We start from the raw sequence: 13,624 nt of genomic DNA on the forward strand, positions 1-13,624 counted from the left end.
GGTAAATAGGGAGTGCAAGTTCATTTCTAATAATGTAAACAGGGCCGGCCAAAAGTGAGCAGCAAATTGAGTACATAGTGTGAAGGTAGATATTCAGGAAAGCTATGCTGGATAAATAGGTGGCTTCTCTCCTTAGCTGGTGGCAATCCTTGGCGTGAGATAATATGAGTTACTTTAGTAAGCCTATTATTATCATGTTTCTGACAAATGCATTTGTCAGATAGTGGCTAGCATTTACCATTTTTCATTCTCAGGAGAACTTTATAATTGTGCCTTTAAGCAGAATCTCACATCTCTTTTGCTATTTTGGAATTTCTGTCAATTGAATCCTCTCTAATTGTTTGAGTTTTTTAAAAATCAGCTTCCCTAATATCCAAGATATCTGTTTAATTCAGCTCAGTTGTTATAGATCTTATTACCATAAATTCCAAGATGATATATCAATTCCCCCCATATTTCTATCATTAGTTCTTCAGTTTTGTTCCATTTCAGTTGGGCTGAAGACCAGGATAGTGTGCCCCTTTTCCAATTGCACAATAAGTTTTAAAAATGTATTAATTTTTTTACTTTTAGATATAAATTTCTAGTAGGTGGCCCCGAGTCATTTTCCATGGGAGTTGTGTCATTCTAGTACTGCAGGTGTCAGGCTTCTATGAGTAGGACTTAACAGTAAATCAACCTCCTTGCACTTCACAACTTAGCTTGGCTTTTCAGCCTGACTTGGTAGAAGACTGCAGACATGGCTCAGCTAGATTTGAATATCCATTACAAAATTAAACCACGTGCAAAGTTGACCACCCACTGCAGTGCAAAAAAGACAGGAACTTGTATATTTTTTCAAGTATTTAAACTCAAGCCTTCTTCCTCCTGCTCTCCCTAATTTAGGGTTAGCTGGCATGGTACTTGGTGGCCCCAAAGTCAGGGAATTGTGGCATATTTACATCCCTAGTTTGGGAACTGCTAGTTCCTCACCACCCTCAATTCTTACAAAGGAAGTCTCATGATTCACTTGGTATGTCACATTCTTCTGTTCCACTTCGTCTAGCCCTTTATTTTCTTCTTTTTCTTTAGAACCTTCTCTTTCTGGTATTCTTTCAGGAGAGCTTTCTGCCTTTCATCTAAAAATACTTGAATCGTCCCTAATAAGAAATACCCCTTCAATAGACCTTGCTATAGCAAGCAGTAAATTCATGAATAATATAAACTGCTTAAATAAATAAATAAGTTGGATATACAAGGACATTCTTCAAGTCCCTTCATCTTCTCTTCCAACAGAGCCGTTTGTTGCCCATGTAGTTTATGCTGTCTTCAGGCAGAAAGACAAACATGGCACACACGCTGCAGGTCACTGGAAGAGCTGCTACAGTGTCCATGGAGGTATGACGTCTAGATGAATCCAACATCTTCCAATTTCTTTGCTAGAGATCTGTATAGCATTTTCCTAGCTGCCCAGAATGAATGTGACTGCATCTTGAGTGCCCACATCCGTAATGCAGAAAGCCTTTCTCCAGCCCATGGTGAATCCAAGGGTTAGGGGTTTATAGTAGGTTCCTTGTTCTATTCTAATACTGAATGTATGCACACACATTTACATTTGAAGAAATATATTTTACTAAATAATGAAAATAAATTCAAAAAACAAAATATTAGTACTTTGTTAATGGAAGAAAACACACATTTTACCCTTTTATAGTATATGGTTTACAGGCCTAAAGAAGCACATAAATGTAATATAAAGACACACAGACTGACTTTGCCTCAAACATAGCAAACAGAATAAGATAAAAACATCTATGGTTAATGTTGTAAGCTATATATGGAATGTATTAGATCATAGAAAGAACTTTTATCCTTTTGCCTATGAAAAGATTTCATATTTGACAGTATGAATTTAAAAATAGCTGGTAAATCTGTTTTGGGTGGTAAATGATTCTGATATAGATACCTTTTAAAACTTCTGTAGAACAAAATAGTTTAACTTACATAAAAGTGCTTCTTGGTAGTTTACTTAGCTTAACCACATACAGTTTGGTCCTGATGCCATTGGTGTCCAAGTTCCACAGTTGTTAGAGGCTTTGGAGGAATCAGCTGAGGTCCTAGGTGGGTAATCATTTTAATATGAAGTGGAAGAAAGATTATAAAATTGATTATTTACACAGACTTTGAAATAAGGAGATTATTGCACATTACTTAATATTAACATGAAATTAATACAACAGAAAATGTTGTGTATACTAGATGTTTGGAGATGCAGTTTCAAAGCTAGAATATTAATTCACCTTATCTGAGTCTCCTTTATCATTGCCACACCTCGAGTTACAGTCTGTAGATTGTTAGTGTAAACTATAGATCATTGCTGGTTAAGTTTGCATTATGTTCTACAGTGTATCCCCAACCTTTGGATTGTATCAGGACATCAAAAAACAGGACTTTTCAGGCATGAGGAATGTCCAAAATATTTATAATGCAACATTGGAAACATGGAGCTACATATGATTTAAAGTTACAGATTCTTGATATGTGTAGTCTCTCAACATTTGAATTACTACTTTTTTTTATACAAAGGGACAAAGAAGAGGGTTGAGCAATTTGGGAAATGAAGGTGGGGGCATACTTTATCCTTACAAGATCATTTTCCAGCCACAACAACCCCTGTTTATGTATGTATTTTTTTTTATTGCCTTGATGCAATAAAAATATTTCCTTAAAAAGGAAACATACACATACACAGAATTAGGTCAGGCCCAAGACATTTACTGGCTGAGGAGGATCAGCAAATAGAGTCTATTCCATATTGGCTGATGTTATACCAGTTTATTTTACAGATGTTCTAGATATTCATTCATTCATTCATTCATTCATTCATTCATTCATTCATTCATTCATTCATGTGCTATCAGACTCTAGACCTACAAGTATGAACTATGTTGATGTATATCTATTTTTTTAATCTATGCAAACATAAGTTGAAAAGGACACCCTTTTGTTCCTCATTAGCTTCATTTCTTTTTATTTTATATGATCATCAGTACAGCAACCCTAAACTGATTTACACAGAAGTACTCTGTTAACTTGGGCTTACTCCTAAATCAGACTTTATAGGATTGCAGCCTCATAGCTTCTTGTGCATATATACTGAAGGAATATCAAAGGAATTCAGTTGTGTTAAATAAGAGTCTCAAGTAAGTGTGAATACAACTGCAGCCTATATCATTCTTTCCCCATTTCCTTTCTTTTTTTAATACCTTTTAAATTTCAAAGCGCACAACAAATTCCCAAAAAGCACCTCCAATATATAGCGCTGCACACTGATCCACCAACATGCACATCAATAGACTGTATAAAAATTCTTGGATTTTATTGCACAGTGGAGGTGATACATGTAGTTTCTCTTCTTCCATGTAGCATTAACCCCTGAAAAACTAGGTATAAGCCATGGTTCGCATTTGTATGGCCTAAACTTGGTGAAAGTGGAAGCAGGGTTCTTTCTTACGAAACAAAATACCTTTTTTGTCAAGTAGAAATTTGTTCTCTGTATTATTTGAAAGCTTAAATGTGGGCTTGCTAATAGACTTTCTGAGACAGTGGGTCAGGTGTCTTCTTAACCCAGTGATTAAACTGGGATTGCCTTACTCTAGAATTCATGTGGTATCTCTCGTCGGCATCTGCGGGAAGAAGGGGGGAATAGTTACTTCATCACACAAATGCTCTAACCTACCTCAAGCATCAGTACCCAAGTAAGTTATGGCGACAATGTAGCTTGCTGTGGATGCCACTGTACTCTGTTCATCCTCAGCTGAGGACTGTGGGTCAACCACAGACTGAATCCAATGACCTAGTAGTTAAACTCCACCTCAAGGCCAAAAAAGCACACCACCCAGTATCAGACTTGGGCAGATAATTCAGCAGTCCAAAAAGAGCCCAGGCAAGGCACTTAAACCATGATTAGGCCATTTCTTTGGGCCGGTGAGTACACTGGAGTTTTTAGAGCTTGGCATGAACTGTCTTGCCCAAGGATTGTCATGGGGGCAGCAGAGACTAGCCTGTTAAAAAATGACTGCCCCGCAGCCCTTTGTCAGAAAGTGAAGTAATGTTGTACCATTGCCATTCCCTCTCGTCTCCTGATGCTGTTTTTCTCCTCAGCTTCTTACCTTTGTCTTTCTGGGGTCAAATAAACACACTTTAAAGCAAAACACTGGGCTGCAGCTGTCCACTATTTCTGTTTTCTAAGAATCCCTCTATGCACCCTCATAGGCCTTGTAGGAGTTCTTGGGAAAAAAATTCCTATGTGGAGGAATTTTTTATCCTTACGAGATCAAATAAAAATAGAGGTATTTTTGTAAATAAATGCTGGAGGCTGAGTGCTTGGTTTGCTCTGCGCAACATTAATTTAAGTCAAAAGCTGTTTTTTAAAGCCTGATGGCAAACGGGATTCCGTAGCCGCATGGGTGTCTGGGGCCCCGTGGTTTCTATTCCTGACCTAGGGTGTTATTTAGAAAGATGAACTACTCTGCAATATTCTTCCATCTTTCTTGCTGGCTTATATTCTGAGCAACGTTTCAGTGCAGTTCCTGAAATGGGAAATTATCAAATTATATAAATAAAAAAGAACTAATACTAAGGTTAAGCAGGAATATGTATAATTATTTAGAGAATAAAGTACCATAGGAAATTTAATCAAAACCAGATGTTTTTTTTCTTAATTTAAATAACCCATTTTTCAGGAAACATAGTTGATGTGCTTTGTTTCTGGAAGACCACTTTAAATCAGCATCATATGTTTTTCTTACTCTTAGATACTTCCTACTGCTCAGCGTCTACTTGATGAGCTGCTGTCTTCTCAGTCCACTGCCATCAACACTGTATGTGGGGCCCCAGGTAATGCCATGTTTTTTTTTAAATGTCATCCAAGCAATGGTTTTCAAATATGCAAATAAATTTAGTTTTTAAAATGCTGGCACTATATGTTTTGTAGAGAAGGGGTAGCATAAAGGTATAACAGACAAAATACCCTGATCGTTCTCTTGAGTTGTTCATGTGAAACTTTATACAGAGTGTTTTTTTCCTCTATTAAGTAGTAGGAAGGGACACTGTATTCAGTTGTCAAATATATATTTGTGTCAGCATTTCTGGAATAAAATTAAGGTTCATTACTTGTTTTACCTGTAACCTTGAGTAGAGAGAAGAACAATTTTGAACAACTGAAAGAATGTCTCTGCTCTTTCCTAAGATCCTACTGCTGGTCCTTCTGCCTCAGATCAAAGTACCTGGTACTTGGATGAATCTACATTAAGTGACAACATAAAGAAAACCCTTCACAAATTTTGTGGTCCTTCTCCTGTTGTATTTAGGTAACTTAAATTTTCTTCTTTCTTTACAACTTGTGTAGATTTGGGAAGTCAGACGCAGACACCAGCCTCCTGGCATCTCTGCACTATGCTTGAAATACTGTTTTTGTAGTTTTAGAAAGAGCAAAATGTAATGGTTTATTGAATAGTGGATAGACAGCTATATACATTTGGTCAGCTCTATTTCAACATGTGAATCATAAGTTGTATAGCTATTTCTTTATAACCACAAAGCTGTTTGTAAATCGTAGTTAAAGGAATATTTTGTTGCACCATTCTGCACCTTTTATTCAATAAATTGTGTAGTCTGACCAAGAAATAACAGGACCATTAATGATGCAAAATGATGGCAAGTTCTGTTCTGGGCAACATCTGTCATAAGGGTCTTCTTTTAGCTGTCAGTAGTAGCCAGCTGCAGGTAGTACTTCACTTGGCAAAATACTTTCCTGTATGAAAACATTACCTGTGCTCAGAAAATAGCATACCAGAATTTATCTCCACTTCCTGCTATCCACTGGCCCAATGCTATGTCCTGTCCTGTTTATCTACTAGGAGGTAGAAAGATCTGGCCAGGGGGTAGGACACTTCCTGTGTCTTTCCTGAAGGCTATTTTTTCCCATGTTCATCAGTGTGTTCTCACAGGTGTATCATAATCTGAGGAACTGGTTTTGCAACTGTCTAAGAAGAACTATGGGAGAAGGGGGAAAGTGTTAATTTGGCAGAACTAATTGGGACTAAGCCTCATTGTTCTTCTAGTTCTGCCTGCCACCTTGGTGTCATGATCTTTGAACTGAACCATTGGCTAGAGAAAATGATTCAGTGGTTGGAGAGATCCACTAGATTCCTGCCCTGATCTTCTGAAAATTAGTCTCCCCCTCTTCTCAGAAACAAAAGCAAAGAATGAGACATTATATATCTTCTCTGTGGCCAGTTAGCCTTGTCACAAACAGTGCTTAATGCAAAAGGCACTGGGCCTTTAGGACCAAGAATTTTTTAGATTGGGTGTGGCTACATTATAGCTGCCCTGTACAAAATTGCTATAGAGCAATATCCAGAGCACCTTTTTCATATGAGTTTTTGTGCTTTTGCTCATTTTTACTGTTCAAACATTTATCCCTCAACTTAGGTTACTTTCTTAGCTGCTGTCCCCTTGGGATTCCTAGCTTATAAATTCTTCCTCTTTAGCCTGAATGCTTTGTATAATGGATTGTACTTGATACTTGACCTTTAACTTCACATGCTGCTCTCTACAACCCAGGTATAATTACTTTGTTCAGTTCATCTGAAAAGTATGAAAACCATGGCTACAAAGATCTAACTTCTCTGTGTATAGCATATTCAACTTGTGAGAATACTGTGTTGCAGGAATACCTGAGAGCTGTAAGAACACATGACAATCCTTCTGTTCCTACATCTGGAAAGGTTTTATAGGATCCTTAGTCTTTCCGTAGGATCCTTGGTCTGTTCCCCTTTGTCTGTCCATTTGTGTGACCATTATGAATAAGTATGCACTCTACCTCATGAAAGATAGTGTTGCCAAGTGGATGATTTCATGTATCACCTGCTTTTACACGAACAAACAAGATTAATCATGGATCATGTCAGCGCAGTCTGCCCAGGACCTAGAATGGAATGAACTATTTCTTAAGTTTAATTAGTTGACTTTCCATGCTGATCAGTTTCTTTTTTCTGATTGAAGGATGTCTAAACTCATGCAAGAATGGTTATTCCTGTGTTGTCCTCAGTTTGCAGACTAGAAGTTCCTCTCATAGGATTGTTGATTGGTAAATTGTCTGGAAAATTGAAAATTGAAACAGCTGGATGGCCTGATGTTTAACAGAACATTTCTCTTGCTTGTCCAATGTACAGATGGTCCTTAGGTTACGACCACTTGTTCAGCAATTGTTCAAACTTGTGACAGCACTGAATGAGGGGAACTTATGATGGGTTCTTGGAGTTTCAGCCATCGCAGCATCCTTGCAGTCACATGATTGTGATCTGGGTGCTTGACACCTGGCTCGCAATTACAAAGTTGCAGTGAGCCACGGTCACATGATTGCAATTTCTGACCTCCCCTGCTGGCTTCCCACAAGCAAAGTCGGGGGGAAGCTGGCAAGAAGTCAGAAGTTAAGCAAGTTGTAAGGTCTCGCTTAAGAACCCATGTGGTCCTCGCTTAACAGCAGCAATCAGGACTGCCAGAATTGCCGTCGTTAAGTGACACAATTACCTGATATCACGCTTTATGACCATATCACTTAGCAACAACAGTTCTGGTCCCTGTTGCTGTCATAACGCAAGGACTAATCAGCCTGGATATTTTGTAGCATCTTTCTGTACTAAGAAGGCATTTGTTGGTCTAATGAGAAAAAAACAGGCCCCCAAAGTAATTTTTCTTACAAAATTCCACCAACAGTAGTTCCTTATATAATGAATATAATTGTTCAAGGTGTGTTTCTTTTCTTCCACAGTTTGCTTAACCTGAAGTAATTCTCTCCCATTCTGTATCCTTACTTGAATGCATGGCCATAGTTAGAGATATCCCTGCTTTTCAAGTCCTCCTTTCAATTTTACAAATAATTCTAAGTCATCCATGTATTCCTCTGAGAGTTGATAGCAGCATTTGATTTAGTTTACATTATCTCTAAGTAATATCATTGCTAAAGCAAATAGTAAAAGTAACATGAATCACCTTGGAATATCCTTCTTCTAATTTTGATTTTGTCAATCTGTACACCATTGACTATTAGATTTGCTTTCTGCACATTCTTGAATCTAACTTCTTATCTTCTACATCACAATTTCCTCTGAAGTACTAGGAAATACGATAGCTGATGTGGGTCTTCCGGGCTGTGTTGCCGTGTTCTGGAAGTTTTGGTTCCTAATGTTTCGCCAGCATCTGTGACCGGCATCTTCAGAGGACAGGAGCACAGACAGGAGCGGTTCTCTCTGTGCCCAGGATGATGTGACCCTTTTGTGGGTATTTATAGAGATAAGCGAGGGTGCCTGCAAGGGGAGGGGCGGGTGTTAACGTCAGAAAAGAGGCATCATCAAAACCCTGATGAATCGTGCCAATCGGATCTGCGAAACCCGATTCCTAAACACTGAACTTAACCTTAACTTAATTGGGTCCTACAAGCGAATGGCTACTCCAGGAACGAAATAAAAAGAGCCATCAAACCCAGAAAACAACACGCGACTGAAGAAGAAAAACAGCCCCCCACCAACAAAGTATTTCTGCCCTACATCAAAGGGGTCACGGACCGCATGGGAAAACTGATGGAAAAACACAACTTCCAAACAATCTTGAGACAAACCAGAAAAATACAACAAATACTAAAATCAGCAAAAGACAAAAAGGGACCCCCTCACCGCCACAGGAGTATACCACATACCATGCAGCTGTGGACAAGTATACATTGGGACCACAAAACGCAGCATCCATGCCAGGATAAAAGAACACGAAAGACACTGCAGACTACAGCAACCAGAAAAATCTGCAGTGGCTGAACATGCTCTCAAGCACACTGGACACAAAATCCTATTTGAAAACACAGAGATACTAGACAACACCAATAGCCACTATACCAGGTTATACCGGGAAGCCATTGAAATTCACAAACAGCAGCACAGTTTCAATAAAAAAGAAGAAAGTCTAAAAATCAACAAAACCTGGCTACCAGTCCTGAAAAATACAGCCTGCAAAAGGTCAACGAACTCAGCTCAGCCACCAAGACACGTGAATAATCCACACAATGAACATGCTAATCATCCTTAACAGCCACTCGTTAACAACTCAACACAAAAAACCCTGCCTAACCCTCAGGAAGATACATACATACGCTGATCACCAAAACAAGCAGCCACTCGTTAACAACCCCCCCCCCCCCGCAGGCACCCTCGCTTATCTCTATAAGTACCCACAAAAGGGTCACATCATCCTGGGCACAGAGAGAACTGCTCCTGTCTGTGCTCCTGCCCTCTGAAGATGCTGGTCACAGATGATGGCGAAACGTTAGGAACCAAAGCTTCCAGAACATGGCCACACAGCCCGGAAGACCCACATCAGCCATTGTATTCCGGCCGTGAAAGCCTTTGACAATATACTGAGAAATACTTATTTCATATTGATTCCAAAGGAACTCCTACCTTTGAAGCAGCAATTCCTACCTGCTCCCACAAGATGAAGACTTATCCAGAATAAAAGGAGATTCAAGAGCCAAACCTATAGTTTCTGAAACAGCTACTGTGCTATTTCAAGTCTCAGAAGTTTTCCTAGTATGTATAGCAAACCTGAGCAACTTCTAGTACAAGAAATCCATCAGGTTTCCTATTTTGGATGGAAAAAAAAATTCCACTACCATTGGCTTCATTCAAAGCTGTTCAACGTAGCTGTTTTCAGTAGTAAAAGTTGCTCTTTGTTCTGGCTCATGGGAGAGAAGGTGGACTGCTCAGTTACTTGCCGTGACCAATTTTTGAGGCATTTTAAGAGAGTCATTCCTATTCAGTTTAACTTACCACAATTAGTGGAACTAATCAGTACTACTATCAGTAGATGTGCTTCTAGTACTTACTTGTCCAGTTAAATGAGATGTTATTCTACTTTAGCAGCATAAGGATATAGTCAGAGTTCTTGAAGACCAGCCTTAAAAGATGGTGCTGGAAGATACCTGCTAAGCCTCCTGGTCGTTGGCCTATTTTACATTTACATGAAATTGTTGGAGGAGATTGTTTGAAATTTTAAGATTTAGTATCAGTAATATGTGGATGACACTCAAGTCTGTCCTTTGGCATATTTACAAGTTGAAAGCTGCATGTAGATCTTATGCAATATTTTGATGCTGCAGTATGTTTGGGGGGAAGTGCTATAAGCAAAGCAGAAAATGGCTGTGTTCAGAATACAGCCTACATTTTTCTTAAATCCCATCTGCATTTTTTCCTAATATTCATGCTCCTTACTTAGCCTATAGGGCAAACTAATCCAGTTTTAAAATCACAACATTTAATTTTAATTCAAAGACTACATTAAACAACAACTGAAGAAGACGACTGAAGTGACACAAAAAGACTTGGAGCTGCCATACATTTGGTGGCTGACCTCTTGTCCATTTCTTTTGCTATTACTAAACAATGTTAAACTTCTCCGGATTGGACAAATGGATCAATGAGATAAAATCTGTAAAGAAGTCCCCTGCATTCAGAATTAAATAAATGATCATCCTATGTCCAAGCATCAGTTTGAAGTTCTTCCATCTTCTCCCCCTTTTTCAAATTGTACAGTGATGTGAATTCCATGTACTTGTCTTCTACGGAGCCTCCAGCTGCTGCTGAATGGGCCTGCCTGTTACGCCCCCTGAGAGGGAGAGAACCTGAGGGCATATGGAATTTGCTTTCAATTGTACGTGAGATGTTTAAGAGACGGGATACCAATGCAGCTCCTCTTCTGGAGATCCTGACAGACCAGTGTCTAACATATGAACAGGTATTATTTCCTTTAATAAATAAATAGTTACAGAAACTTTGTGGGGTGGAATGATCATGTCGCTTATGAAGAAATTCTAAGACAAAGTGTGGAATTAGACAAGTTCCTAACAGTATAGTAACATACTACAGGTAGTCCTCGACTTACAATCTTTTGTTTAGTGACTGTTCAAAGTTACAGTAGTGCTGAAAAAAGTGACTTACGACTAGTCTTTGCATTTAGGGCCATTGCAGCATCCCTGTGGTCACATGATCAAAATTTGAGCACTTGGCAACCTGCATGTATTTACGACGGTTACAGCAGCCCGGGGTCATGTGATTGCCATTTGTGACCTTTCCAGCCGGCTTCCAGCAAGCGAAATCAATGGGGAACCATGTGATTCCCTTAACAACCCTGTGATTCACTTAATGATCACGTTTCACTTAATGACCACCATGATTTGCTTAACAACTGCCGCAAAAATGTTGTAAAATTGGGTGTGGTCATGTGATGCCTCGCTTAATGATGAATTTTTCCAGTACCTATTGTGGTTGTAAGTTGAGGACTACCTGTATTAGGACAGAGGTGGCTATCCCATAGGCCACATGTGGTCCTTACAACACCATCAATTTCCATATCTGGAATTTGGTGAAAAAAAAGGGCTAATTTTTGGTGATGCTTATTTTTTAAAATGTTTCAGCCAAAAAAGGGTAGTAATTGAAATGCTATCTCTATAAGGCTTTATTGCATATATTTTCAGCCTATGTTTTTCTGTAGTGGTAGTATTTTTGGCCAAATAAAGCTGGAAACTGAAGTATTAAGACTCATGGAGGTAAAGCACTGATTTCTGGTCTCTAAACCCACAAAAGAGAATGGAAATATTCAATTTCACTCACTTGGCTTGCATCAACAGTGGTATAGCGATGAGAACATAGAAAGTGTTAGTACCACTCTATGCTGCACTGGCCAGACTGCACCTAGGGTTTTGTGTCCAGTTCTGGTTGCTCCAGTATGACAAGGACACTAAGGAACTGGAGAGACTGCAGAGAAATCAAGGAAGATAGTGAGGGGGTTAAGGGCTAAATCCATCCTAAAAAGAATGGTAAAATAACCTTTAACCTAAAGAAGTGAATGTTAAGGAGAGACATGAAAGCAGGCTTCTAATTTTGAAGGGCTGTCACAGGGAGAGGGTATGGATTTATTCTCCATAGTACTTGAAGATAGGATAAAAACCAATGGATGGAAGCTTAATAGAGAGAGATCCAAACTCAAGAATTTTTTTAGTGTGAGAACTATAAGTAATGGAACAGCCTGCCTCCTAGAGTCATGGGTGTTATATCATGCAAGGTTTCCAAACAAAAGTTGGAGATCCATTTGTCTGGGATGATCTGAGAATTCCTACCATGAGCAGGGAGTTGGACTAGAAGAAGCTTCCAACTCTATGATTCATTTTATAATGTCTCTGTACAAATTTCCTATAGTAGTGAGAATGGATTGAAGAATCATGTGCAGCCCACAGGATTAAGAAAAAATAAGTATGAGTTTGAGCATCTGACATTCTGCATCATTTGTCTACAGATAACTGGCTGGTGGTACAGTGTAAGGACATCTGCATCCCATAGTAGTGCAAGTGGGCACACTGGCCGTGGCAATGGCCAGTCAGAAGTTGCTGCTCATGCTTGTGCAAGTATGTGTGATGAGATGGTGGTTCTTTGGAGGCTTGCTGTCTTGGATCCGACCATCAGCCCTCATCGGTAGGCAGTAATGTTGGAAAGTCCATAATGAATTCACCTTGAGAACAGTCTATTAATGGATACTTACCTGTTATTTTATTGTAATATAAAATAACTTTGCTCTTTGCTTGGTTGCATCTTATTCCAAACATGGATGGGTATTACACAGCACTGAAATATTCTAAAAACTCCCATGCCAGATTGCCACTTTAATCTCTGCTTTCTTGAATTCATGTTGTTTTCTAACTATTTGTCCTTCAAATACATAGTGATAATGAGTAGTATTTGCTCTCAGGTTTTCTATCAAGAACATTTTGCTTTATATTTTTCTTGAACATCTTTTAAATTTTTAATTAAAAACCCTATCTCACTTGAAGACCTATAATTTATAATTTACAGATTAGCAGAGGGTGGGTGTGGTCATTGTTCACAGTCCTGTTATCTCTTTATTAGAAGAGACCACATGTATTATCAGCATCTTCTGTCAAAGGATATTCAGTGATAGGCAAAAATGTAGGCACCCTGATCAAATTGTGTGTTTCAATGAATTCCTAAATAAGCAGAAGATATCACAAATTCTATATAGTACAGCATTAATTATGAAGTCTTTGTTGAAATGTGAATGCATACTTATTATTTATGTGCAGGTATTTACAAATTCAAAATAAGAAAACAGTGAATATGGCAGATACAAAAGTTTGGATATCATTCCAGTCAGTATTTTGTAACACCTCCTTTACAGGAAATAACAGCTTCCAAATGTTTCCTTTGGACAGCCAAGGGTCTTTTTATTCTTGCTTTTGGAATTTGTCTCCACTTGTCCTTGCAGAACCCTTCTAGTTCAGAAATATTCTTAGGTTTCCCAGAATGCACTGCATTTGCACACTGAAATCTGCCCCCCCCTCACAGATTTTCAATAATATTCATCTCTGGGGACTGTGCAAGCAAGACAACAATCTGAAACATACCTCCAAATAGAGCATGAAGTACTTTGAGAAAAAAAAGATAAATGTTTTGGAATGGCCTGAACAGTCCCCAATCTTGAATTTTTTGAAGAACTGTGGGGAGATGCCATGTATTCAAGG

The 13,624-nt window shown here is 38.7% G+C and overlaps 1 protein-coding gene across 4 annotated transcripts in view; it reads left to right on the forward strand.

Moving 5' to 3' along the window:
* The window catches only part of ZSWIM8 (zinc finger SWIM-type containing 8), a 77,278-nt gene that overhangs the window by 26,346 nt on the left and 37,308 nt on the right, over positions 1-13,624 (forward strand). For 3 of the 4 annotated variants that reach the window (XM_007428594.4, XM_007428595.4, XM_088128517.1), the window contains exons 6-9: positions 4,797-4,878; positions 5,231-5,351; positions 10,626-10,827; positions 12,385-12,560. In XM_007428594.4, the coding sequence (XP_007428656.1) occupies positions 4,797-4,878; positions 5,231-5,351; positions 10,626-10,827; positions 12,385-12,560 (581 nt within the window). Of the gene's footprint in view, positions 1-1,285; positions 1,378-4,796; positions 4,879-5,230; positions 5,352-10,625; positions 10,828-12,384; positions 12,561-13,624 lie in introns of those variants that run through there. The other variant, XM_015888142.3, reaches the window with a different exon arrangement.

The sequence above is a fragment of the Python bivittatus genome, unplaced genomic scaffold, assembly GCF_059951505.1.
Source record: "Python bivittatus isolate LINGU-HERP-01145 unplaced genomic scaffold, Pbiv_v1 ctg000050_np1212, whole genome shotgun sequence".
Taxonomy (NCBI): Eukaryota; Metazoa; Chordata; class Lepidosauria; order Squamata; family Pythonidae; genus Python; species Python bivittatus.